Source organism: Tamandua tetradactyla, chromosome 2 (assembly GCF_023851605.1).
Source record: "Tamandua tetradactyla isolate mTamTet1 chromosome 2, mTamTet1.pri, whole genome shotgun sequence".
Classification (NCBI taxonomy): domain Eukaryota; kingdom Metazoa; phylum Chordata; class Mammalia; order Pilosa; family Myrmecophagidae; genus Tamandua; species Tamandua tetradactyla.
In genome coordinates this window covers 118,838,004-118,863,248 of record NC_135328.1, presented here as the reverse complement: position 1 = coordinate 118,863,248, position 25,245 = coordinate 118,838,004, and the positions used below count along the sequence as shown (strand labels likewise).

At 42.1% G+C, this 25,245-nt stretch overlaps 1 protein-coding gene across 6 annotated transcripts in view; it reads right to left on the bottom strand.

Annotated features, from left to right (window-relative positions):
* Positions 1–25,245, bottom strand: part of GOLM1 (golgi membrane protein 1) — a 98,175-nt gene that overhangs the window by 34,081 nt on the left and 38,849 nt on the right. For 5 of the 6 annotated variants that reach the window (XM_077148634.1, XM_077148628.1, XM_077148629.1 and 2 more), the window contains one exon: positions 728–782. In XM_077148634.1, the coding sequence (XP_077004749.1) occupies positions 728–782 (55 nt within the window). Of the gene's footprint in view, positions 1–727; positions 783–2,161; positions 2,374–25,245 lie in introns of those variants that run through there. The other variant, XM_077148633.1, reaches the window with a different exon arrangement.

Here is a 25,245-nt window from a genome sequence, read left to right as displayed (position 1 = left end):
TCTGAAAATTAAATAATTTTAAATCTAGTTCTTCAGTCCCCCTAGCCACACTGCAAGCATACATTAGCCACAGGTCCATATCAAATGTCCCAGCGTGGGGAGGCATGACCTGGAGCTCAGAGGGGCTGACTCAGGAGCACAGCTGAGACCAGGGAAAGGAAAGGCCCACATGACCAGAGTTCTTTCCACCTACTCTTAGTCCACACTGACCCTGGGGGCCACTCCATTCCCAGCAGAAATGGGGGAACCTCACATGGGGAAGGTAACCACATGCAACAACTCCACTGCTGCTTCAGGAGGGCCCAAAGGAAAACAAAACCTAAACTGCCAAACTGAGTTATACGTACAAAGAAATGGAGCTGAGCTGGGCTGGATGGTTTTTATAAGGTTCACTGAGAAAATCTGAATTCGGGGTGACCTGAATTAAAGCAGACCATATATAGAAATTATATTTCTTAACATGTTCATAAATGAGAGTCTGTTCTCCTGTACTTAACAGCTGGCAACATATATTTATTCAGTATTATTTTTAAAGGGGGGAATAAAACCAAGGAAATATATTTTGGCAAAGAAGAAGAAACTGAAGATTACTCAATTACTCATAGCACTACCCATCATGAGACTATAATAAGAGAAACACCAAAGATCCTAGAGATGGACTGGGAAAAGGTGAGTTTTTCCTAAAAGGCCAAATGTATGATGGGAAGTAGAGGACAGCGGAACCTACCTTGCAGAGTCCTGATGAGTTTCTCACTTGTGGTGATGTTATTCACTAAAACTGCCTACAAAGAAGATAAACACAAAATGAAAACACCCACAACCTAACAGCTTAGAAGAAAATCTTGATAAGATACACATATCAGGGAGAAAAGGTCCTTTCTTCCTGGAAGGAGCAGCCCCCACCCTCAACCCAAAGCAGCTGCTCGGAGGGAGCTCTGGCTGGACTACCAAACGTCGGCAGCTGAAAAGGACAAGTGTTTAGAGATCTGCTTTCCAGCCACCCACATGTAACCTGAGGAGGAGTAAAAAGGATCAGATGCTGGAGTCCAGTCCCGCCCCAGGACACGGTGCAGCCTCCCTCGAGCTCCCACCTCCCCAGACTCAGGTCAGCAACCTCAAGACCTCATGTTCTGGGGTACAGCCCGAGAACATCCTCCAACTCTGACTTCCAGGAGGGCTAGAGGAAAAAAGAGAAGAGTATTTGGAGGTCACTCATCCAACTAAGCCATCTTGATTCATTTTACCTTCCATCTTCCCTCTTCCACCCACAGCATAGCTTGGGGGGATGGAGGACACACACAGACCATTCCAAAGTTGGGAATATCAACAATAGAGGAGAGAAGCTGTAACACCTGACTCAAATTAACAATGGAAAGTATAACTGTCCAATGCGTACTGAGAAATTATGCCAGCACTGTCCCAACCATGTTACTTCTCTTCCCTAGCTCACTCTTCAGGACAGCTGTGTGAGGTGAGCGGTGTATTATCCCATTATGGGGGAGAGGAAACTTAGGCAAGGGATTGCTTAAGTGGCTCAAGGTCAGTGCTTATTAAGCGGCAAAACCAAACCAAAGGCCCAACAGGTGGTTCCAGAGCCACTTCAACATTACTTGCAAAATGGGGCTCTAACCCCTGAGTAGGACACTGATATGGACTGTGTCATGTCCCACATAGAGACATGTTCAGGTCTTAAGCCCCAGGCCCATGGAGGTAAACCCGTTTGTAAACAGGATCTCTAAAGACTAGTTAAGGTAAGGCCAAACGGAATCAGGGTAGGGGTTAATCCCCTATGAGTGGAGTCCTTATAAACAGAGGAAATTTGGGTACAGGAGGAGCAGACAGACATGGAGAGAGAAAGCCACTGAACGAGGCACAGACTGAGTTAAGGACTGACATCAAGCTACCACCAGAAAGTTACAGACTTCAGAGGAAGCACAGCTCTGCCCACACTTTGACTCTGGACTTCTAGCCTCCAAAACTGTGAGACAGCAAATTCCTGCTTAGCCAACCAGACAAACACTGTGTGGTATCTGTCATGCAGCTCCAGCAAATTAAGATAGGGTCTGCTGGGAACTGAATTATGCCCTCTACAAAAGGCACGCTCAGGTCCCCAAACCTTGGGCCTGTGGGTGTGAACCCATTTGTAAATAGGACCTCTTACTAGATAAGGTGGGCCCAAACTGAATGAGGGTGGCCTTTTATTCAACATGGCTGGAGTCAGGGAAGGAGAAGCCATGATGAGCAGACAGAAGCTGGAAGTCAGCAGAACCTGGAAGAGAAAGGAGACTGCAATGTGTGTTGCCATGTGTCAGAAAAGTCAAAGATCAATGAACACCAGCAGGCATCCCCAGAGCTCCTCTCTCTTCCGGGAGGAAGCATCTCCTTGCTGATACCTCCATTTTGGACTTCTCCTAACCTCAATACAGTAAACCATTAAATTCCTGTTTGTGGGGACTTCCTGGAAGATGGCAGCTTAGTAAGACGCGCGGATCTTAGTTTCTTCTCCAGGACACCTACTAGGGGAGTAGAAACGATACAGAAAGCGCCCAAAGCCACAACAGAGATAAAAAAGACAGCGTACCCCATCCTGGAACGGCTGGTTGGCTGAGAGAAGCAGCTCGGGTGAGATCGCCGAGGCGCGCGGGCCTTACCGGGCGGGGTAGCAAGCGGCCGGAGTTACTCCCTTCCCCCTTCCCGGGCCGGCTGGGAGAATTGGAGAGGTGGTCCCCTGAAACCAAGGCGACTGGCGCCCACACCACGCGCAGCCCCCGGACCAACTGAGAGAATTGGATCGGAAACCCCCAGGCCGCGGAGAACGGTGACCCCGTGACTCCCGGGGAACGTGCACTCTCTCGGGCGGGCCGCTGCCGCTGGCGCCCTCCCGCCACGCTTGTTGCCCAGGGCCGACTAGGAAATTCGGACGGGCTCTTTCCCTGGCTGCGGCGACCAGCAACCCTCCCTGCGTTCGGACACCCTCCCTGCGTTCGGACCCCGGGCCGGCTCAAGCCGCTTCGGCTAGCGAACCCCCAGGACGGCGAGAGTTTTCCAAAGTTTAAGGTCCCACAGCACCTTTTACTGGTGGGACCCGCAGACAAACGTGTGCCACGAGCGCCACCTACTGGGCAGGATAAGAAAAACAGAACCCAGAGATTTCACAGAAAAATATTACAACCTTGCTGGGTCCAACACCAAGAGAAATCTGAATAAATGCCCAGACGCCAGCAGCAGAAGATAACTGTCCACGCTCAAAAGATTGAGAATATGGCTCAGTCAAAGGAACAAACCAATAGCTCAAATGAGACACAAGAGCTGAGACAACTAATGCTGAATATACGAACAGAAATGGAAAACCTCTTCAAAAATGAAATCGATAAATTGAGGGAGGACATGAAGAGGACATGGGCTGAACATAAAGAAGAAATAGAAAAACTGAAAAAACAAATCGCAGAACTTATGGAAGTGAAGGATAAAGTAGCAAACATAGAAAAAATAATGGATAGCTACAATGATAGATTTAAAGAGACAGAAGATAGAATTAGTGATTTGGAGGATGGAACATCTGAATTCCAAAAAGAAACAGAAACTATAGGGAAAAGAATGGAAAAATTTGAACAGGGTATCAGGGAACTCAAGGACAATATGAACCGCACAAATATACGTGTTGTGGGTGTCCCAGAAGGAGAAGAGAAGGGAAAAGGAGGAGAAAAACTAATGGAAGAAATTATCACTGAAAATTTCCCAACTCTTATGAAAGACCTAAAATTACAGATCCAAGAAGTGCAGCGCACCCCAAAGAGATTAGACCCAAATAGGCGTTCTCCAAGACACTTACTACTTAGAATGTCAGAGGTCAAAGAGAAAGAGAAGATCTTGAAAGCAGCAAGAGAAAAACAATCCATTACATACAAGGGAAACCCAATAAGATTTTGTGTAGATTTCTCAGCAGAAACCATGGAAGCTAGAAGACAGTGGGATGATATATTTAAAATACTAAAAGAGAAAAACTGCCAACCAAGACTCCTATATCCAGCAAAATTATCCTTCAAAAATGAGGGAGAAATTAAAACATTCTCAGACAAAAAGTCACTGAAAGAATTTGTGACCAAGAGACCAGCTCTGCAAGAAATACTAAAGGGAGCACTAGAGTCAGATACAAAAAGACAGAAGAGAGAGATATGGAAAAGAGTGTAGAAAGAAGGAAAATCAGATATGATATATATAATACAAAAGGCAAAATGTTAGAGGAAAATATTATCCAAACAGTAATAACACTAAATGTCAATGGACTGAATTCCCCAATCAAAAGACATAGATTGGCAGAATGGATTAAAAAACAGGATCCTTCGATATGCTGTCTACAGGAAACACATCTTAGACCCAAAGATAAACATAGGTTGAAAGTGAAAGGTTGGGAAAAGATATTTCATGCAAATAACAACCAGAAAAGAGCAGGAGTGGCTATACTAATATCCAACAAATTAGACTTCAAATGTAAAACAGTTAAAAGAGACAAAGAAGGACACTATATACTAATAAAAGGAACAATTAAACAAGAAGACATAACAATCATAAATATTTACGCACCAAATCAGAATGCCCCAAAATACGTGAGGAATATACTGCAAACACTGAAAAGGGAAATAGACTCATATACCATAATAGTTGGAGACTTCAACTCACCACTCTCATCAAGGGACAGAACATCTAGACAGAGGATCAACAAAGAAATAGAGAATCTGAATATTACTATAAATGAACTAGACTTAATAGACATTTATAGGACATTACATCCCACAACAGCAGGATACACCTTTTTCTCAAGTGCTCATGGATCATTCTCAAAGATAGACCATATGCTGGGTCACAAAGCAAGTCTCAACACATTTAAAAAGATTGAAATCATACACAACACTTTCTCGGACCATAAAGGAATGATGTTGGAAATCAATAATAGGCAGAGTGCCAGAAAATTCACAAATACGTGGAGGCTCAACAACACACTCCTAAACAACGACTGGGTCAAAGAAGAAATTGCAAGGGAAATTAGCAAATACCTCGAGGCGAATGAAAATGAAAACACAACATATCAAAACTTATGGGACGCAGCAAAGGCAGTGCTAAGAGGGAAATTTATTGCTCTAAATGCCTATATCAGAAAAGAAGAAAAGGCAAAAATTCAGGAATTAACTATCCATTTGGAAGAACTGGAGAAAGAACAGCAAGCTAACCCCAAAGCAAGCAAAAGGAAAGAAATAACAAAGATTAGAGCACAAATAAATGAAATTGAAAACATGAAAACAATAGAGAATATCAATAAGGCCAGAAGTTGGTTCTATGAGAAAATCAATAAGATTGATGGGCCCTTAGCAAGATTGACAAAAAGAAGAAGAGAGAGGATGCAAATAAATAAGATCAGAAATGGAAGAGGAGACATAACTACTGACCTCACAGAAATAAAGGAGGTAATAACAGGATACTATGAACAACTTTACGCTAATAAATACAACAATTTAGAGGAAATGGACGGGTTCCTGGAAAGACATGAACAACCAACTTTGACTCAAGAAGACATAGATGACCTCAACAAACCAATCACAAGTAAAGAAATTGAATTAGTCATTCAAAAGCTTCCTAAAAAGAAAAGTCCAGGACCAGATGGCTTCACATGTGAATTCTACCAAACGTTCCAGAAAGAATTAGTACCAATTCTCTTCAAACTCTTCAAAAAAATCGAAGTGGAGGGAAAACTACCTAATTCATTCTATGAAGCCAACATCACCCTCATACCAAAACCAGGCAAAGATATTACAAAAAAAGAAAACTACAGACCAATCTCTCTAATGAATACAGATGCAAAAATCCTCAATAAAATTCTAGCAAATCGTATCCAAACACATTAAAAGAATTATATATCATGACCAAGTAGGATTCATACCAGGTATGCAAGGATGGTTCAACATAAGAAAATCAATTAATGTAATACACCATATCAACAAATCAAAGCAGAAAAATCACATGATCATCTCAATTGATGCAGAGAAGGCATTCGACAAGATTCAACATCCTTTCCTGTTGAAAACACTTCAAAAGATAGGAATACAAGGGAACTTCCTTAAAATGATAGAGGGAATATATGAAAAACCCAGAGCTAATATCATCCTCAATGGGGAAAAATTGAAAACTTTCCCCCTAAGATCAGGAACAAGACAAGGATGTCCACTATCACCACTATTATTCAACATTGTGTTGGAGGTTCTAGCCAGAGCAATTAGACAAGAAAAAGAAATACAAGGCATCAAAATTGGAAAGGAAGAAGTAAAACTATCACTGTTTGCAGACGATATGATACTATACGTCGAAAACCCGGAAAAATCCACAACAAAACTACTAGAGCTAATAAATGAGTACAGCAAAGTAGCAGGTTACAAGATCAACATTCAAAAATCTGTAGCATTTCTATACACTAGTAATGAACAAGCTGAGGGGGAAATCAAGAAACGAATCCCATTTACAATTGCAACTAAAAGAATAAAATACCTAGGAATAAATTTAACTAAAGAGACAAAAAACCTATATAAAGAAAACTACAAAAAACTGCTAAAAGAAATCACAGAAGACCTAAATAGATGGAAGGGCATACCGTGTTCATGGATTGGAAGACTAAATATAGTTAAGATGTCAATCCTACCTAAATTGATTTACAGATTCAATGCAATACCAATCAAAATCCCAACAACTTATTTTTCAGAAATAGAAAAACCAATAAGCAAATTTATCTGGAAGGGCAGGGTGCCCCGAATTGCTAAAAACATCTTGAGGAAAAAAAACGAAGCTGGAGGTCTCGCGCTGCCTGACTTTAAGGCATATTATGAAGCCACAGTGGTCAAAACAGCATGGTATTGGCATAAAGATAGATATATCGACCAATGGAATCGAATAGAGTGCTCAGATATAGACCCTCTCATCTATGGACATTTGATCTTTGATAAGGCAGTCAAGCCAACTCACCTGGGACAGAGCAGTCTCTTCAATAAATGGTGCCTAGAGAACTGGATATCCATATGCAAAAGAATGAAAGAAGACCCATCTCTCACACCCTATACAAAAGTTAACTCAAAATGGATCAAAGATCTAAACATTAGGTCTAAGACCATAAAACAGTTAGAGGAAAATGTTGGGAGATAGCTTATGGATCTTACAACTGGAGGCGGTTTTATGGACCTTAAACCTAAAGCAAGAGCACTGAAGAAGGAAATAAATAAATGGGAACTCCTCAAAATTAAACACTTTTGTGCATCAAAGAACTTCATCAAGAAAGTAGAAAGACAGCCTTCACAATGGGAGACAATATTTGGAAATGATATATCAGATAAAGGTCTAGTATCCAGAATTTATAAAGAGATTGTTCATCTCAACAACAAAAAGACAGCCAACCCAATTACAAAATGGGAAAAAGACTTGAACAGACACCTCTCAGAAAAGGAAATACGGATGGCCAAGAGGCACATGAAGAGATGCTCAATGTCCCTGGCCATTAGAGAAATGCAAATCAAAACCACAATGAGATATCATCTCACACCCACCAGAATGGCCATTATCAACAAAACAGAAAATGACAAGTGCTGGAGAGGATGCGGAGAAAGAGGCACACTTATCCACTGTTGGTGGGAATGTCAAAGGGTGCAACCACTGTGGAAGGCAGTTTGGCGGTTCCTCAAAAAGCTGAATATAGAATTGCCATACGACCCAGCAATACCATTGCTAGGTATCTACTCAAAGGACTTAAGGGCAAAGACACAAACGGACATTTGCACACCAATGTTTATAGCAGCGTTATTTACAATTGCAAAGAGATGGAAACAGCCAAAATCTCCATCAACAGAAGAGTGGCTAAACAAACTGTGGTATATACATACGATGGAATATTATGCAGCTTTAAGACAAGATAAACTTATGAACCATGTAATAACATGGATGGACCTAGAGAATATTATGCTGAGTGAATCCAGCCAAAAACTAAAGGACAAATACTGTATGGTCCCACTGATGTGAACGGACATTCGAGAATAAACTTGAAATATGTCATTGGTAACAGAGTTCAGCAGGAGTTAGAAACAGGGTAAGACAATGGGTAATTGAAGCTGAAGGGATACAGACTGTGCAACAGGACTAGATACAAAAACTCAAAAATGGACAGCACAATAATACCTAATTGTAAAGTAATCATGTTAAAACACTGAATGAAGCTGCATCTGAGCTATAGGTTTTTGTTTTGTTTTGTTTTGTTTTGTTTTGATTTTACTATTATTACTTTTATTTTTTTCTCTATATTAACATTCTATATCTTTTTCGGTTATGTTGCTAGTTCTTCTAAACCAATGCAAATGTACTAAGAAATGATGATCATGCATCTATGTGGTGATGTTAAGAATTAATGATTGCATGTGTAGAATGGTATGATCTCTAAATGTTGGGTTAATTTCTTTTTTTCCGTTAATTAAAAAAAAAAAAAAAAAAAAGAGAAGGGATAATTGGAGATGAAGGGATACAGACTGTACAACGGGACCGGATATAAAAACTCAGAAATGGACAGCACAATACTACCCAATTGTAATGCAATTATGTTAAAACACTGAATGAAGCTGCATGTGAGGTATAGGTTTTTTGTTTTTGTTTTTTTTGTTTGTTTTTCTTTCTATTATTGTTTTAATTCTTATTCTGTTGTCTTTTTATTTCTTTTTCTAAATCGATGCAAATGTACTAAGAAATGATGAATATGCAACTATGTGATGTTATTAAGAATTACTGATTGTACATGTAGATTGGAATGATTTCTAATTGTTTTGTTAATTCTTTTTTTAATTAATAAAAAAAAAAAAAAAATTCCTGTTTGTGCTGTTTTGAAACTATTATACATCCCCAAAAAGCCATGTTCTTCTAATCCAGTCTTGTGGGGGCAGACCTATTGTTGGGTGGGACCTTCTGATTAGGTTGCTTCCATGGAGCAACCTAACTGTGGGTGAGACCTTCTAATTAGATGGAGATGTGACCCCACCCATTCAAGGTGGGTCTTAATCTACTTACTGGAGTGCTTTAAGAGAGGGATATTTTGGAGAAGACAGAGACGTTTGGAGATGCAGAAGAAAAATGCCCCAGGAGACACCAGAACATGGGAGAGAAGGGCGGCAGGCGTCACCATGTGTCTTCCCATGTGACAGAGGAACCTGATGCCAGCAGCCCTTCCTCCAAAAAAGGTATCGTGTTGTTGGTGCCTTAACCTGAACATTTTCATGGCCTTAAAACTGTAACTTAATAAATCCCCATTATAAAAGCCAATCCATTTCTGGTATGTTGCATTTCCACAGCTTTAGAAACCAAAACACCATTGTTGAAGTAACCCTGTCTGTGGTATCTGTTACAGCAGCCCTACAAAACTAAGACAGATGCTAATTTAGTACTGTACCCAGCACTAAAAACAAACAAGATCCTAAAAAAGAGGAGAACAGACTATTAAGCATCAGAGTACACCACACAGGTAAGTGTTTTGTGAGCACACACACATATGCTTCCTACTGTGTCACAGTCACCAAAGTTTGCAAAACCCTCCACTCCTTCACATGCTCCCTGTAATCCGGAGACACACTTTTGTCCCATGAGGATGACTTTCTGCCTCTAGTTTCCTCTTTGATACCTCGCTCTGTCCAGCCCTCATCCCTTCTTGGGTCTGGGAAGAAAGAAGGCTTATCAGAAATATGGGCTTCTGGGGTAAGGTATTTTTAGAACTACAAGGATGCAAGGATGTGCTCCAAGAAATGAAATCTGGCGGCCAAAAGGACCCACAGGAGTTTATTTTGGGAGATGTGAGGACATGGAACGTTTCCTGGCACAAAAGGAAAAAAGTCACAGTGATAACACCTGTAAAATTACTCTCTCAGGGAGAGATTATCAAGCCCAAAGAGAATGGCAAGCGAAAACAAGGACTGTATTCAGTGGGGAATCAGATTTATGCAGCTCGAAGCTCCAGACACTCACAGGAAAAGCTTGCAGACGTTCAATTAAAAAAGCGAAAGTGACAGTGTATGAGAAGAGAGGTAGAAGGTTTGGGAGGATAAACCAGAGAGGGGTGGGTGCCCACCTATCCAGCCCCAACTCCACCCAGGAGTCCCACAAGGTTATTAAATGCCAAGTTAGTGAGAGCAAAGGGAGAGTCAGGAGTGAGACCCAGAGGAAAAGGAAGCCCTAATTAACGCCTCAAGGAGACCTATCTGGGCAACCAACCTGGGGAGGGCTGTGGGCAGCCACTCTGCCCTGTGCAGGGTGTGCAAAGACAGACTCTGGTGAGGAGACAGTCAACAAGTTACATACACGTGCTTACCTCTAAATAAAAAAAAAAAAGCACAATTTACATTTTAACAATAAAAGCAAGTCGGTGAAATTTCCACCTTGTATAGGTATTAAAACCATCTTCCCGCTGAACCTTTATTGCTACAACAAAAAGGAAAAAATAGAATGCCTAAATGCTTACACATAGATTATCAGAAAGCTGCTATTTCCTGGGTAAATCCTTTCCACAAAAAATTATGGCAATTTGTCTTGTCCCTCCTCCTTCCAGACCCATTCCCCTCCCCCCACTGCCAATAATCCAAATGTGAATTTGCAACTATCTGAGCTTCTAGGAATTGCTGCAATTTGAAATGCCTGAGGATATTTCTGTCTTCCATGGGACGTCATTCTTCCAAAGAAACATATTTAGTTATATTCCCCACCTACTTACTTATGCATGGAAAAATACAGACTGCCCTAGGAAAATGAAAAAAAGGATCATAAAACACCATCAAGAGCTTTCACTTTCAATTTTTTATTCAGAGAAGATCTCATCCAGTCATTTTCAGGAAAACTATGAAAATGCTTCCTAGCTTCTTCTTGGGCTCAATACACACTAAAGCGATAAAATACCTGCATTAAGCAAAATTATTTTTAAACAAATTATATATTCTACTCTGAATAACCAAACTGTTTCTCACATTTCGCTGCAGACTGGTTTTTGGGGTGAGGTGCATTCCCTGGCCTTTCTGTGACTTGAGCCCTTCCCTCTATAATATATATGCCACCAGAACTTAACTGGAAACAGACCTTAGAAGATGATGCTTTAGTTTGCAAAAGTTGCCAGAATGCAATATACCAGAAATGGAATGGCTTTTAAAAAGGGAATTTATTAAGTTGCAAGTCTACAGTTCTAAGGCCATGAACATGTCCAAATTAAGGCATCCAGGAAAAGACACCTTAACTCCAAAGAAAGGGCTGGTAAAGGTTAGGATTTCTCTCTCACTTGGAAGGCATGTAGTGATGTCTGCTAGCTGTCTCACCTCATTTCATAAGGCTTCCCAGGGGGCATTTTCCTTCTGCATCTCCACAGGTCTCTGGCTCTGTTGGCTCTAGAGCTTTTTCTAAAATGGTTCCCTCTTAAAGGACTCCTGTAAGCAACCCTACCTTGAATGGGTGGTGACACATCTCCATGGAAACCATCTAATCAAAGGTACCACCTACAATTAGATGGGTCACATCTCCATGGAAAGAATCAAAAAGCTCCCACCCAGCAATAGTGAATAAGGATTAAAGGACATGGCTTTTACAGGGTACATAACAGCTTCAAACCAACACAGATGATTTAACCATGTACAAACTTATAACCCAGCTAGTCTGAGAAATAATTGTATTTGATCAAAATGTATCTGCAGTGGATTCCTAGAAAAATAAGCTCAACATATCAAAGCAGCAAATTTACAAAAAATTATTACATTCTGAAATCTCAATAAGGATGCAAATGACTAATTTTAAAAATACGAACTTTTAAAAAGCTAACTGAAGGTTCCCACCCACAGGAATGGATTAAGTTTAAGAACCTGTTTTTCTGGGGCCCACAGAGCTCTAAGCCATCACAGTGCCTAACCTTAAAATGAAAAATTTAATCTTAATCACCCGGGGATGATGTAAGAAAGGGAATCTTTTTCACCCCTTGCCAGTTTCAGGACTCCTCCAGAGTAGTGCCACCCAGAAGAAATATAATTTGTGTCTCATATGAAATTTCAAATTTTCTACCAAATAGTCAACTAAAGTAAAAGAAATAGGTTGGTCAAAGGATTGAATAGATATTTCTCCAAACAAGATAAACAAATGGCCAATAACACACATGAAAACATGCTCAACATTAAGGAAATGCAAACCCACAGTGAGACACAATTCTTTGCACCCACTAGGAAGGTGATGATGATAATTTTTTTAAAAGTATTGACAAGGATGCAGAGACACAGGACCCTCATGCATTGGGGGGAATGCTGAATATGCAGCCGCTGTGGAAAACACTGGTGATTCCTCAAGAAACGAAACATAGAAAGCATATGACTCGACACTTCCAGTCCTAGGTAAACACCCAAGAGAAGTGAAAAAAACCATATGCTCACACAAAAGCTTGTTCATAAATAACAATGTTATTCATAATGGACAAACAGTGGAAAATGTCCACCAACAGATGAACAGATAAACAAAATACAGTATATCCACACAACAGAATACCATTCAGCAAAAACAAACAAAAAAAAAAGGAACACACTGATACACGCTGCAACACAGGTGAACCTGGAAAACACTGTGCTAAACAGAAGACGTCAGACATAAAAGGCCTCATATTACCTGATTTCATTTATATGAAATGCCTGGAAAAGGCAAAGCCACAGAGAAAGCAAGCAGATTAGTGGCTGCAGGGGAGGGGAAGGAGGATTGGGGAACGACTGCTTAATAGGTACAGGTTTCTTCTGGGGTGTCGAGAATGTTCTGGAATCAGACAGTGGTGCTGGCTACACATATTTTTGACTTTGCAAAACAATACTGAATTGTACAGTTTAAAATGGTGTATTTTATGTTATGTGAATTGTCTCAATAGAAAGCAGGTGAAATTAATATTAATATTTTATTTAACCTAATATATCCAAATTATCACTTCAAAATGTAGTCGATAAAAAATACACATTTAAAGTATCTTACATCTCTTTTCCTATGACGCCTTTGACATCTGGCGAATTTTATCCCCACAGCACATTCCGATGGGGGTACGCCGAGTGCTCAGCAGCCCCCGGTGGGCAGCAAGGTCCCCAAGGGAAAAGGGGAGGGAGGAGAAAGCACGGCTGCTGGAGAACAAGGCAGGTATTTATACGCGACACCCTGTTAAGGTGACACACACGTTCACACCAAGAACAGAACAACCACCGACACGCCTGCAGCCTGTGGGCCAACAACCAAGCACGGAGTGTACGCTCTCACGGAAACAAGGCTACAAAGCAGGCAGCTAGCTAGTCCAGCCCACAAAATTCCCAACTTACACTATTAGCTTTTGTGATTAACAATACACAGATGTCGAGATGTGAAAGTTGATGGGATATTTGATATTAAGGAATTATTGGGCCTTCTTTTAGGTATGATAATTGTATTTTGGATTGAGAAAAAGAGAAATGGGCATCTTCAATTTTAGAAAAGGTTTGGATGAAGCAGTGTGAGTTATACTTGCTGACCTGGATGTCTGATAATGGGGCTCATCAAACCATTCTTTCTACTTTTTCATGTTTAAAATTTTCCACAGTAGGTCTAGACACACATACTCCCCCACTCTTGTTACACTAATAATTAAACCTGAAAAGCAAAGTGAACACTTCTTTTTTTTTAATCTTAAGTTCAAGGCTGATTTTAGAGGAAAAGAAAGGTGAATTAGAAAATGCTGAGATAAACTTTTGTGGAGATTCTGAAGGAAATCTGGCGTAGTTTTGGAGGTATATACCTCTATGGTATGCTATTTCTTCGTTATGTCACAATAATAAAAGAACAGTTAAACAATATGGACATTTGCATTGTGATGCAGCAGGGAAGATGGCACCCTGTGTGGATTTTTGGTTCTGGGTTTGCTGCTCATTTGCTCCCTGACTTTGAGAACTTCACTCAACCTCTCTGGGCCTCAGTTTCCCCGGATGGAACTCTTAGGGGTTGGCCTGCAGTGTCTTGCTAGGGGCACACTTCCTATGGGACACTTCTTTGTGTTCTGTATTGTCCCCCCGATAGCACAGCACATTGGGCATCTCTGCTCTCCTCAAACACCAGCAGCACCCTCACCCACCCGGGGTGTCACCACGACAGAAACCGCACAAAAAACCTCCTGTAACATTTCCAAATGGGTTGAGGTCTATGAGCCAAATCATTCTGCTCTCCAAAAGAATTCTCATCGATCCCTCTTTTTTTTTTTTTTTTTTATTAATTAAAAAAATTAACTAACACAACAATAGAAATCAATCCATTCTACATATGCAATCAGTAATTCTTAATATCATCACATAGGTGTATGGTCATCATTTCTCAGTACATATGCATTGATTTAGAGAAAGAAATAGCACTACAACAGAAAAAGAAATAAAGTGATAACACAGAGAGAAAACACAAATAAAAATAAAAAGTACAAAAATATATAAGAGAAAAACAAAACAAAACAAAACAAAAACTATAGATCAGATGCAGCTTCATTCAGCGTTCCAAGATAATTACATTACAATTAGGCAGTATTGTGCTGACCATTTTTCTTTTTTATACATCATACCATTCTACATATGCAATCAGTAATTCTTAACATCATCACATAGAAGCATGATCATCGTTTCTTAGTACATTTGCATCGGTTTAGAAGAACTAGCAGTATAACAGAAAAAGATATAGAATGTTCATATAGAGAAAAAAAATAAAAGTAATAATAAGAACAAAACAAACAAAACAAAACAAAACAAAAACCTATAGCTCGGATGCATCTTCGTTCAGTATTTTAACATGATTACTTTACAATTAGGTATTATTGTACTGTCCATTTTTGAGTTTTTGTATCTAGTCCTATTGCACCGTCTGTATTCCATCAGCTCCGATTACCCATTATCTTACCCTGTTTCTAACTCCTGCTGAACTCTGTTACCAATGACATATTCCAAGTTTATTCTCGAGTGTCGATTCACATCATTGGGACCATACAGTATTTGTCTTTTAGCTTTTGGCTAGACTCACTCAGCATAATGTTTTCTAGGTCCATCCATGTTATTACATGCTTCATAAGTTTATCCTGTCTTAACGCTGCATAATATTCCATCGTATGTATATGCCACAGTTTGTTTAGCCACTTGTCTGTTGATGGACATTTTGGCTGTTTCCATCTCTTTGCAATTGTAAATAACGCTGCTATAAACATTGGTGTGCAAATGTCTGTTTGAGTTTTTGCCCTTAATTCCTTTGAGTAGATTCCCAGCAATGGTATTGCTGGGTCGTATGGCAATTCTATATTCAGCTTTTTGAGGAACCGCCAAACTGCCTTCCACAGTGGTTGCACCCTTTGACATTCCCACCAACAGTGGATAAGTGTGCCTCTTTCTCCACATCCTCTCCAGCACTTGTCATTTTCTGTTTTGTTGATAATGGCCATTCTGGTGGGTGTGAGATGATATCTCATTGTGGTTTTGATTTGCATTTCTCTAATGGCCAGGGACATTGAGCATCTCTTCATGTGTCTTTTGGCCCTTTGTATTTCCTCCTCTGAGAGGTGTCTATTCAAGTCTTTTTCCCATTTTGTAATTGGGTTGGCTATCTTTTTGTTGTTGAGTTGAACAATCTCATTATAAATTCTGGATACTAGGCCTTTATCTGATATGTCGTTTCCAAATATTGATTCCCATTGTGTAGGCTGTCTTTCTACTTTCTTGATGAAGTTCTTTGATGCACAAAAGTGTTTAATTTTGAGGAGTTCCCATTTATTTATTTCCTTCTTCAGTGCTCTTGCTTTAGGTTTAAGGTCCATAAAACCGCCTCCAGTTGTAAGATCCATAAGCTATCTCCCAACATTTTCCTCTAACTGTTTTATGGTCTTAGACCTAATGTTTAGATCTTTGATCCATTTTGAGTTAACTTTTGTATAGGGTGTGAGAGATGGGTCTTCTTTCATTCTTTTGCATATGGATATCCAGTTCTCTAGGCACCATTTATTGAAGAGACTGCTCTGTCCCAGGTGAGTTGGCTTGACTGCCTTATCAAAGATCAAATGTCCATAGATGAGAGGGTCTATATCTGAGCACTCTATTCGATTCCATTGGTCGATATATCTATCTTTATGCCAATACCATGCTGTTTTGACCACTGTGGCTTCATAATATGCCTTAAAGTCTGGCAGCGCAAGACCTCCAGCTTCGTTTTTTTCCTCAAGATGTTTTTAGCAATTCAGGGCACCCTGCCCTTCCAGATAAATTTGCTTATTGGTTTTTCTATTTCTGAAAAATAAGTTGTTGGGATTTTGATTGGTATTGCATTGAATCTGTAAATCAATTTAGGTAGGATTGACATCTTAACTATATTTAGTCTTCCAATCCATGAACACGGTATGCCCTTCCATCTATTTAGGTCTTCTGTGATTTCTTTTAGCAGTTTTTTGTAGTTTTCTTTGTATAGGTCTTTTGTCTCTTTAGTTAAATTTATTCCTAGGTATTTTATTCTTTTAGTTGCAATTGTAAATGGGATTCGTTTCTTGATTTCCCCCTCCGCTTGTTCATTGCTAGTGTATAGAAATGCTACAGATTTTTGAATGTTGATCTTGTAACCTGCTACTTTGCTGTACTCATTTATTAGCTCTAGTAGTTTTGTTGTGGATTTTTCCGGGTTTTCGACGTATAGTATCATATCGTCTGCAAACAGTGATAGTTTTACTTCTTCCTTTCCAATTTTGATGCCTTGTATTTCTTTTTCTTGTCTAATTGCTCTGGCTAGAACCTCCAACACAATGTTGAATAATAGTGGTGATAGTGGACATCCTTGTCTTGTTCCTGATCTTAGGGGGAACGTTTTCAATTTTTCCCCATTAAGGATGATATTAGCTGTGGGTTTTTCATATATTCCCTCTATCATTTTAAGGAAGTTCCCTTGTATTCCTATCCTTTAAAGTGTTTTCAACAGGAAAGGATGTTGAATCTTGTCAAATGCCTTCTCTGCATCAATTGAGATGATCATGTGATTTTTCTTCTTTGATTTGTTGATATGGTCTATTACATTAATTGATTTTCTTATGTTGAACCATCCTTGCATACCTGGGATGAATCCTACTTGGTCATGATGAATAATTCTTTTAATGTGTTGTTGGATACGATTTGCTAGAATTTTATTGAGGATTTTTGCATCAATATTCATTAGAGAGATCGGCCTGTAGTTTTCTTTTCTTGTAATATCTTTGCCTGGTTTTGGTATGAGGGTAATGTTGGCTTCATAGAATGAGTTAGGTAGTTTTCCCTCCACTTCGATTTTTTTGAAGAGTTTGAGGAGAGTTGGTACTAATTCTTTCTGGAATGTTTGATAGAATTCACATGTGAAGCCGTCTGGTCCTGGACTTTTCTTTTTAGGAAGCTTTTGAATGACTGCTTCGATTTCTTTACTTGTGATTGGTTTGTTGAGATCATCTATCTCTTCTTGAGTCAAAGTTGGTTGTTCATGTCTTTCCAGGAACCCATTTCCTCTAAATTGTTGTATTTATTAGCGTAAAGTTGTTCATAGTATCCTGTTATTACCTCCTTTATTTCTGTGAGGTCAGTAGTTATGTCTCCTCTTCCATTTCTGATCTTATTTATTTGCATCCTCTCTCTTCTTCTTTTTGTCAATCTTGCTAAGGGCACATCAATCTTATTGATTTTCTCATAGAACCAACTTCTGGCCTTATTGATTTTCTCTATTGTTTTCATGTTTTCAATTTCATTTATTTGTGCTCTAATCTTTGTTATTTCTTTCCTTTTGCTTGCTTTGGGGTTAGCTTGCTGTTCTTTCTCCAGTTCTTCCAAATGGATAGTTAATTCCTGCATTTTTGCCTTTTCTTCTTTTCTGATAGAGGCATTTAGAGCAATAAATTTCCCTCTTAGCACTGCCTTTGCTGCGTCCCATAAGTTTTGATATGTTGTGTTTTCATTTTCATTCGCCTCGAGGTATTTGCTAATTTCTCTAGCAATTTCTTCTTTGACCCACTCGTTGTTTAGGAGTGTGTTGTTGAGCCTCCACGTATTTGTGAATTTTCTGGCACTCTGCCTATTATTGATTTCTAACATCATTCCTTTATGGTCCGAGAAAGTGTTGTGTAAGATTTCAATCTTTTTAAATTTGTTAAGACTTACTTTGTGACCCAGCATATGGTCTATTTTTGAGAATGATCCATGAGCACTTGAGAAAAAGGTGTATCCTGCTGTTGTGGGATGTAATGTCCTATAAATGTCTATTAAGTCTAGTTCATTTATAGTAATATTCAGATTCTCTATTTCTTTGTTGATCTTCTGTCTAGATGTTCTGTCCCTTGATGAGAGTGGTGAGTTGAAGTCTCCAACTATTATAGTATATGAGTCTATTTCCATTTTCAGTGTTTGCAGTGTATTCCTCACGTATTTTGGGGCATTCTGGTTCGGTGCGTAAATATTTATGATTGTTATGTCTTCTTGTTTAATTGTTCCTTTTATTAGTATATAGTGTCCTTCTTTGTCTCTTTTAACTGCTTTACATTTGAAGTCTAATTTGTTGGATATTAGTATAGCCACTCCTGCTCTTTTCTGGTTGTTATTTGCATGAAATATTTTTTCCCAACCTTTCACTTTCAACCTATGTTTATCTTTGGGTCTAAGATGTGTTTCCTGTAGACAGCATATAGAAGGATCCTGTTTTTTAATCCATTCTGCCAATCTATGTCTTTTGATTGGGGAATTCAGTCCATTGACATTTAGTGTTATTACTGTTTGGATAATATTTTCCTCTAACATTTTGCCTTTTGTATTATATATATCATATCTGATTTTCCTTCTTTCTACACTCTTTTCCATATCTCTCTCTTCTGTCTTTTTGTATCTGACTCTAATGCTCCCTTTAGTATTTCTTGCAGAGCTGGTCTCTTGGTCACGAATTCTTTCAGTGACTTTTTGTCTGAGAATGTTTTAATTTCTCCCTCGTTTTTGAAGGATAATTTTGCTGGATATAGGAGTCTTGGCTGGCAGTTTTTCTCTTTTAGTATTTTAAATATATCATCCCACTGTCTTCTAGCTTCCATGGTTTCTGCTGAGAAATCTACACATAGTCTTATTGGGTTTCCCTTGTATGTGATGGATTGTTTTTCTCTTGCTGCTTTCAAGATCCTCTCTTTCTCATTGACCTCTGACATTCTAACTAGTAAGTGTCTTGGAGAACGCCTACTTGGGTCTAATCTCTTTGGGGTGCGCTGCACTTCTTGGATCTGTAATTTTAGGTCTTTCATAAGAGTTGGGAAATTTTCAGTGAAAATTTCTTCCATTAGTTTTTCTCCTCCTTTTCCCTTCTCTTCTCCTTCTGGGACACCCACAACACGTATATTTGTGCGGTTCATATTGTCCTTGAGTTCCCTGATACCCTGTTCAAATTTCTCCATTCTTTTCCCTATAGTTTCTGTTTCTTTTTGGAATGCAGATGTTCCATCCTCCAAATCACTAATTCTATCTTCTGTCTCTTTAAATCTATCATTGTAACTATCCATTATTTTTTCTATGTTTGCTACTTTATCCTTCACTTCCATAAGTTCTGCGATTTGTTTTTTCAGTTTTTCTATTTCTTCTTTATGTTCAGCCCATGTCCTCTTCATGTCCTCCCTCAATTTATCCATTTCATTTTTGAAGAGGTTTTCCATTTCTGTTCGTATATTCAGGATTAGTTGTCTCAGCTCTTGTGTCTCATTTGAGCCTTGGTTTGTTCCTTTGACTGGGCTATATTCTCAATCTTTTGAGCGTGGACAGTTATCTTCTGCTGCTGGCGTCTGGGCATTTATTCAGATTTCTCTGGGTGTTGGACCCAGCAAGGTTGTAAGATTTTTCTGTGAAATCTCTGGGATCTGTTTTTCTTATCTTGCCCAGTACGTGGCGCACGTGGCACACGTTTGTCTCAAGTGTTTGGAATGGGTCTCCCCCAGTCACCAATCTCCGTGGCCTGGGGATTTCGGATCCAAATCTCTCCGTTGGTTCAGGGGCCGCGCATGGTGGGGGCGTCAGCTGCCGCGGCTTGAGGGGACCCTGTGGCTGGTTGCGGACCGCAGCGGGCCTGGGGGATTCCCTACCGGACCAGGAAGCCTCCCGTGGGGGGGGGCTTCCGCGGCTTGGATAGCCCTCCTATCTGAGACTCGTATCCGCGGACTCGAAGCAGAGACTCGAAGCCGCCCGCAAAAGAGGGGTGCCACCTGCCTCGGCTTGGGAAACTTGCTTCTCCAATACTCTCAGCCGGCCCAGGAAGGAGGGAGGGATTAGCTCGGACCGCCGCAGCTGCCGCTGATCGGGAAATCGCACGCCGCTCGGGGGTCTCACTGCAGCCGAGTCTCGCAGTCAGTCTAGCTAGCCCAGACTTTGGATAGCCCTCTGATCCGGGACTCGTAGCCGCGGACTTAAAGCCGAGACTCGAAGCCGCCCGCAAAAGAAGGGCGCCGCCTGCCTCGGCTTGGGGAACTTACTTCTCCGATACTCTCAGCCGGCCCGGGAAGGAGGGAGGGATTAGCTCGGACCGCCGCAGCTGCGGCCGCTCGGGGGTCTCGCCGCAGCCAAGTCTCGCAATCAGACTTGCCAGCCCAGACTTTGGATAGCCCTCTGATCCGAGACTTGTAGTCGCGGACTCGAAGCCGCCCGCAAAAGTGTGGCGCCGGCCGCCTTGGCTGGGAAGCTTGTCTCTCCGAGTCTCTCAGCCAGCCCCGGAAGGAGGAAGGGATTAGCTCGGACCGCCGCAGCTGCGGCCGCTCGGGGGTCTCGCCGCAGCCAAGTCTCGCAATCAGACTTGCCAGCCCAGACTTTGGATAGCCCTCTGATCCGAGACTTGTAGTCGCGGACTCGAAGCCGCCCGCAAAAGTGTGGCACCGGCCGCCTTGGCTGGGAAGCTTGTCTCTCCGAGTCTCTCAGCCAGCCCCGGAAGGAGGGAGGGATTAGCTCGGACCGCCGCAGCTGCGGCTGCTCGGGAAATCGCCCGCCGCTCGGGGATCTCACTCACCGCAGCTGAGTTTCGCAGTCAGACTAGCCAGCCCAGACTTGGTTACGCTGTGTGTCCATTCCCTGCTGTAGCCCCGGGAGCTGTTTTGTACTGTTTCTGTTCACCTATTAGTTGATTTGGAGTCGGAGGAACTAAGACGCATGTACCTTACTAAGACACCATCTTGGATCCTGTCCTCATCGATCCCTCTTCACACAAAAGGGACAAGGACATCGGTGGAGCTGCTCCTACAGCTGGTATGTGTGTGGGGAGGTCCCAGGTACCGCCGTCCCCACTGCCCCTCAGATGGAAGACTACAGCCTGGTCCCTAATGGTTCTAAACACCAAGGAGCTGGGCAAAACCGTCTTGCCAGACTCCACGATTCTGCATGAAAAGAGCACCACTTGGAGGGGAGGGCATCCTTCCCCTGAGAGCTGGGATGCGAGAAACCCACTGCCCTACAACAGACTTTTCAAATACAACTAACCAGTGGACAAGGGAGCAAGAGCCACCTGGGAAGCATGGCTGTCCTGGGGCGCATTACCCCCAAAGAGGGGAGTTCAACAACACAGCACCCTATATAGCCTACCTGCCTGACATGTGCAGGGGCTGGAGGCTCAGAGACCAGGACCCCACGCCCAGCCTTCAGGCTCGCCTCTCGGTGCAGCGGGATCTGAGGAGGCATCTCCAGAGAAGCGGTAAACATCAGCAGGAGAGAGATGAAAGGAGCAGGCTGGTAACCGCCAGAGTTGACTTAGTAACTCTAAGTCACAACCTGCACAGGAGGTATTTGGGGTGATACACTAGGTCTGATTTTCAATTCAAAGAACCTACTCTTGCGGGATTAAAGAAACTCTGTGAAGGCTATCTCCAGGACACTACTAAGTATGAGAATCTGCAACGTGCATCATTTGAGGCCCGGCCAATGGCAGAGGCACAGGAGTGTGTTAGTGTGTGTGAATGTGAACATGAAAGCAGACAGTGTAAGACCGGGAGCATGGATGAGTGGGCAAGCACCCGTGAGAGTGAGCCAGTGTAAGAATGTGAGTGTGCAAGAATGAGTATGTGGGTGTGAGTCAACATAAGTGCAAGTGTGGGTGAGTGTCTGTGAGAGTGAGCAAGCACGGAGTCAGCGTGAGCAAGTGAGAGTGAGAATGTAACCAGGAGAAGAAAAGTGGGTGTGAATGAGTGTCGGAAAGAGAGTGACAGAGGCAGTGGGACAGAATGAGACACCAGAACTGACAGCAGACTCTGGTGAGAAGGGAGGTGGGGAGAGGAGAAAGAGCAGATGCTCTCAGCTGACGGGAAGGAGTGCAGGACACCGCAGGAGAATGTACACAAGTCAGGCTAATGGGAGGTATTACTACAACCAGGCACGGCTGCTCTACACACCTAAAAGGGTTCCCCCACCAGGACACCCCAGTATTGTTACAGAGGCAGGAACCACATCCTCCCACCCTGTCAATTTCAGTCTTGGCTGGCGAAGGAAAGCTCTACCATGACTCATGGGGAAGGTCCAGCTGCTCCCACAATGACCCTGGAATGACCGGGGCAGGTGGCCACATGCCCACAGCTCTGCAGTGCGAGGTTCTGAGGGTGGTTTCCATGGGGCAGCTGGGGAGGGAGCCTGGGCCCAGTACTGGTCACACTCCCACCTTCTCCAGAAAGAGGCACACCACAGATGCCTAAGAGGGAGGCAAAGCAAACCTGAGAGAACCGGTCCCTCCACCTCCCAGGGCCACATACCCCCTGCGGGCCTCTAAACCACCATGACTTGGGTCAGCCAGGACTCCTGAGCAGACCCAGACAGGACGGGATCTTCAACGCTTCTCCAGCAGTGACTCAGGCAGAGTGAGCACCTATGCCTCAAACCCAGCCCATGACCTCCACGCCCGCTCCCCTACAGCTGCGGGCACTCAGCTGCCCACCTCCTCAGCACTGCGCTCCACTCCTCAGCTCCCCAAGCAGCTTTAATTTCCAGACACTTCTTAGGGGAGAAGTGCAGGGGCCTGGGAAAAGCTGCCCCAGATAGGTGAGTCCAAACCACACAAGCATGGCTGAGGGGAGGTGTGGGGACCTTAAAAATCTTCATCCCTGTTTTGTGGGAGGAAGAAAAACACACCATGGCAGAACACAGGGCACCAGCAATCTGGACCATTTCCTAACTGTCCCTGAGCCAGCCAGGGGATGCCCTCTCCGACAGAGGCTGCAGATATCCAACCTCCAGCAGCTCTCCCACGCTGACCTGAGAAGTTCTGGGCTGAGCATCTTCTGTGGGCTTTAGTCCCTTCATTCCCAATTAAGAATCCTAACAACTTCCTGGCTCTCACCTGTGAGAAAAGGGATGACTTAGCAAACTCTTTCGGCAAACAGGTGTACACAGACTCTTGGTGACTAAAGAGAAAACTAAAACTGTACTACGTGTACAGGCTACCATGGAATATCCAATGTTCCAGAACATATCTGATATATTATTCTTCAATATGAACATTCACAGAACTTCATCTACATATATGCTCTGGCCAAAGGAAATAAATTAAAAGACAGCTAGGTCATATTTTCTTTACGCATGTCACATCAAATGCTCAACGTGTGGTGCTGGGCTAAGAAGTCCAGATGATGAGCTGAGAGTCAACTCTACCTCACCAATCTTGGATGAACAGAGAGCTAGACGAGCCATCTACGGACCCAAAACCCTCATTATCATTACACCACCTATAGCAAGGTGTGCTTGTTTGAAAGGAAGTATGCCCCCTAAGAAAAGCCATGTTTTAATACAAATCCCATTTCATAAAGGTAGAATAATCTCTATTCAATGCTGTGTGTTTGAAACTGTAATGAGATCATCTCCTGGATGATGTGATTTAGTTAAGAATGGTTGTTAAACTGGAATAGGGGATGACACGTCTCCACCCATTTGAGTGGTCTGGATTAGTTTCTGAAGTCCTATAAAAGAGGAAACATTTTAGAGAGAGAGACTCAGAGAGAGCAGAGAATGCTGCAGCACCACGAAGCAGAGAGTCCACCAGCCAGCGACCTTTGGAGATGAAGAAGGAAAATGCCTACTGGGGAGCTTCATGAAACCGGAAGCCAGGAGAGAAAGCTAGCAGATGACGCCGTGTTCGCCACGTGCCCTTCCAGGCGAGAGAGAAGCCCTGACTGTGTTTGCCATGTGCCTTCTCACTTGAGAGAGAAACCCTGAACTTCATCGGTCTTCTTGAACCAAGGCATCTTTCCCTGGATGCCTTTGATTGGACATTTCTATAGACTTGTTGTGATTGGGACATTTCCTCGGTCTTAGAACTGCAAACTTGCAACTCATTAAATTCTCCCTTTTAAAAGCCATTCCATTTCTGGTATATTGCATTCTGGCAGCTAGCAAACCAGAACACAAGGAAACAGGGAAATGCTCTTTCTGGCTAGTATGAAACCAAGTTGGTTTCTGTCCTATGTAGAACAAGAGGGCAAAGGACAGAAAACGCAGGTCAGGTTTGTTCAACTGCTAATCCCCATGGGCGACTTCACATTGTCTTCCATATGGAATTACCCCAACACAGGGTTTTCAATAAAATCAGGTCTTTGATCAAATACACTTTCCTGAGCTGCCTCCTAAGGTCCAGTAGCCGGGGCCCCTTTCCTCGGGGGTAAGAGATGAGGACTTACAGGGAAAGGAAAAAAGAACAGAGAAATTCCACTGTGCAAAGCCAGCTACCTGGAGTGGGTCACAATAAAGGACATTTACATGAATCTCATTTATCTTACTGGTTCTCCTACATACTTTTTTTTTAATGTGGGAGGTAAATTACTTCAGTTTAATTACAAAGCTGTCTTTGAAGTCCAAATCCAATCAGCAAAACAGAGAATTTACAATCTAATAAGACTGAAAATCTTCTGAGTACAAGCACGTTTTTCAGGGAAACAGATTTCCAGTTGATTTAATTGTCCCGTTTCCACTTTCTGCCTCTACCAGACCTCCCTGCATCCCATCTGTCACTGAGGCCTGTCAATTCCTCTTCCTGAATGTCTCTCATATCTGTTCACTTGGCAAAATTTATTCTGCTCCTTCCCCGGTCCAGTGTGACATCATTTTTCCACTTTAATTACGCTCCCCACTCCCACCTCCACCCTAATTGTGCCGGCCACCTGTTTAACACAAACTTCAAACCCAAGTCCAAACCCAAAACCCA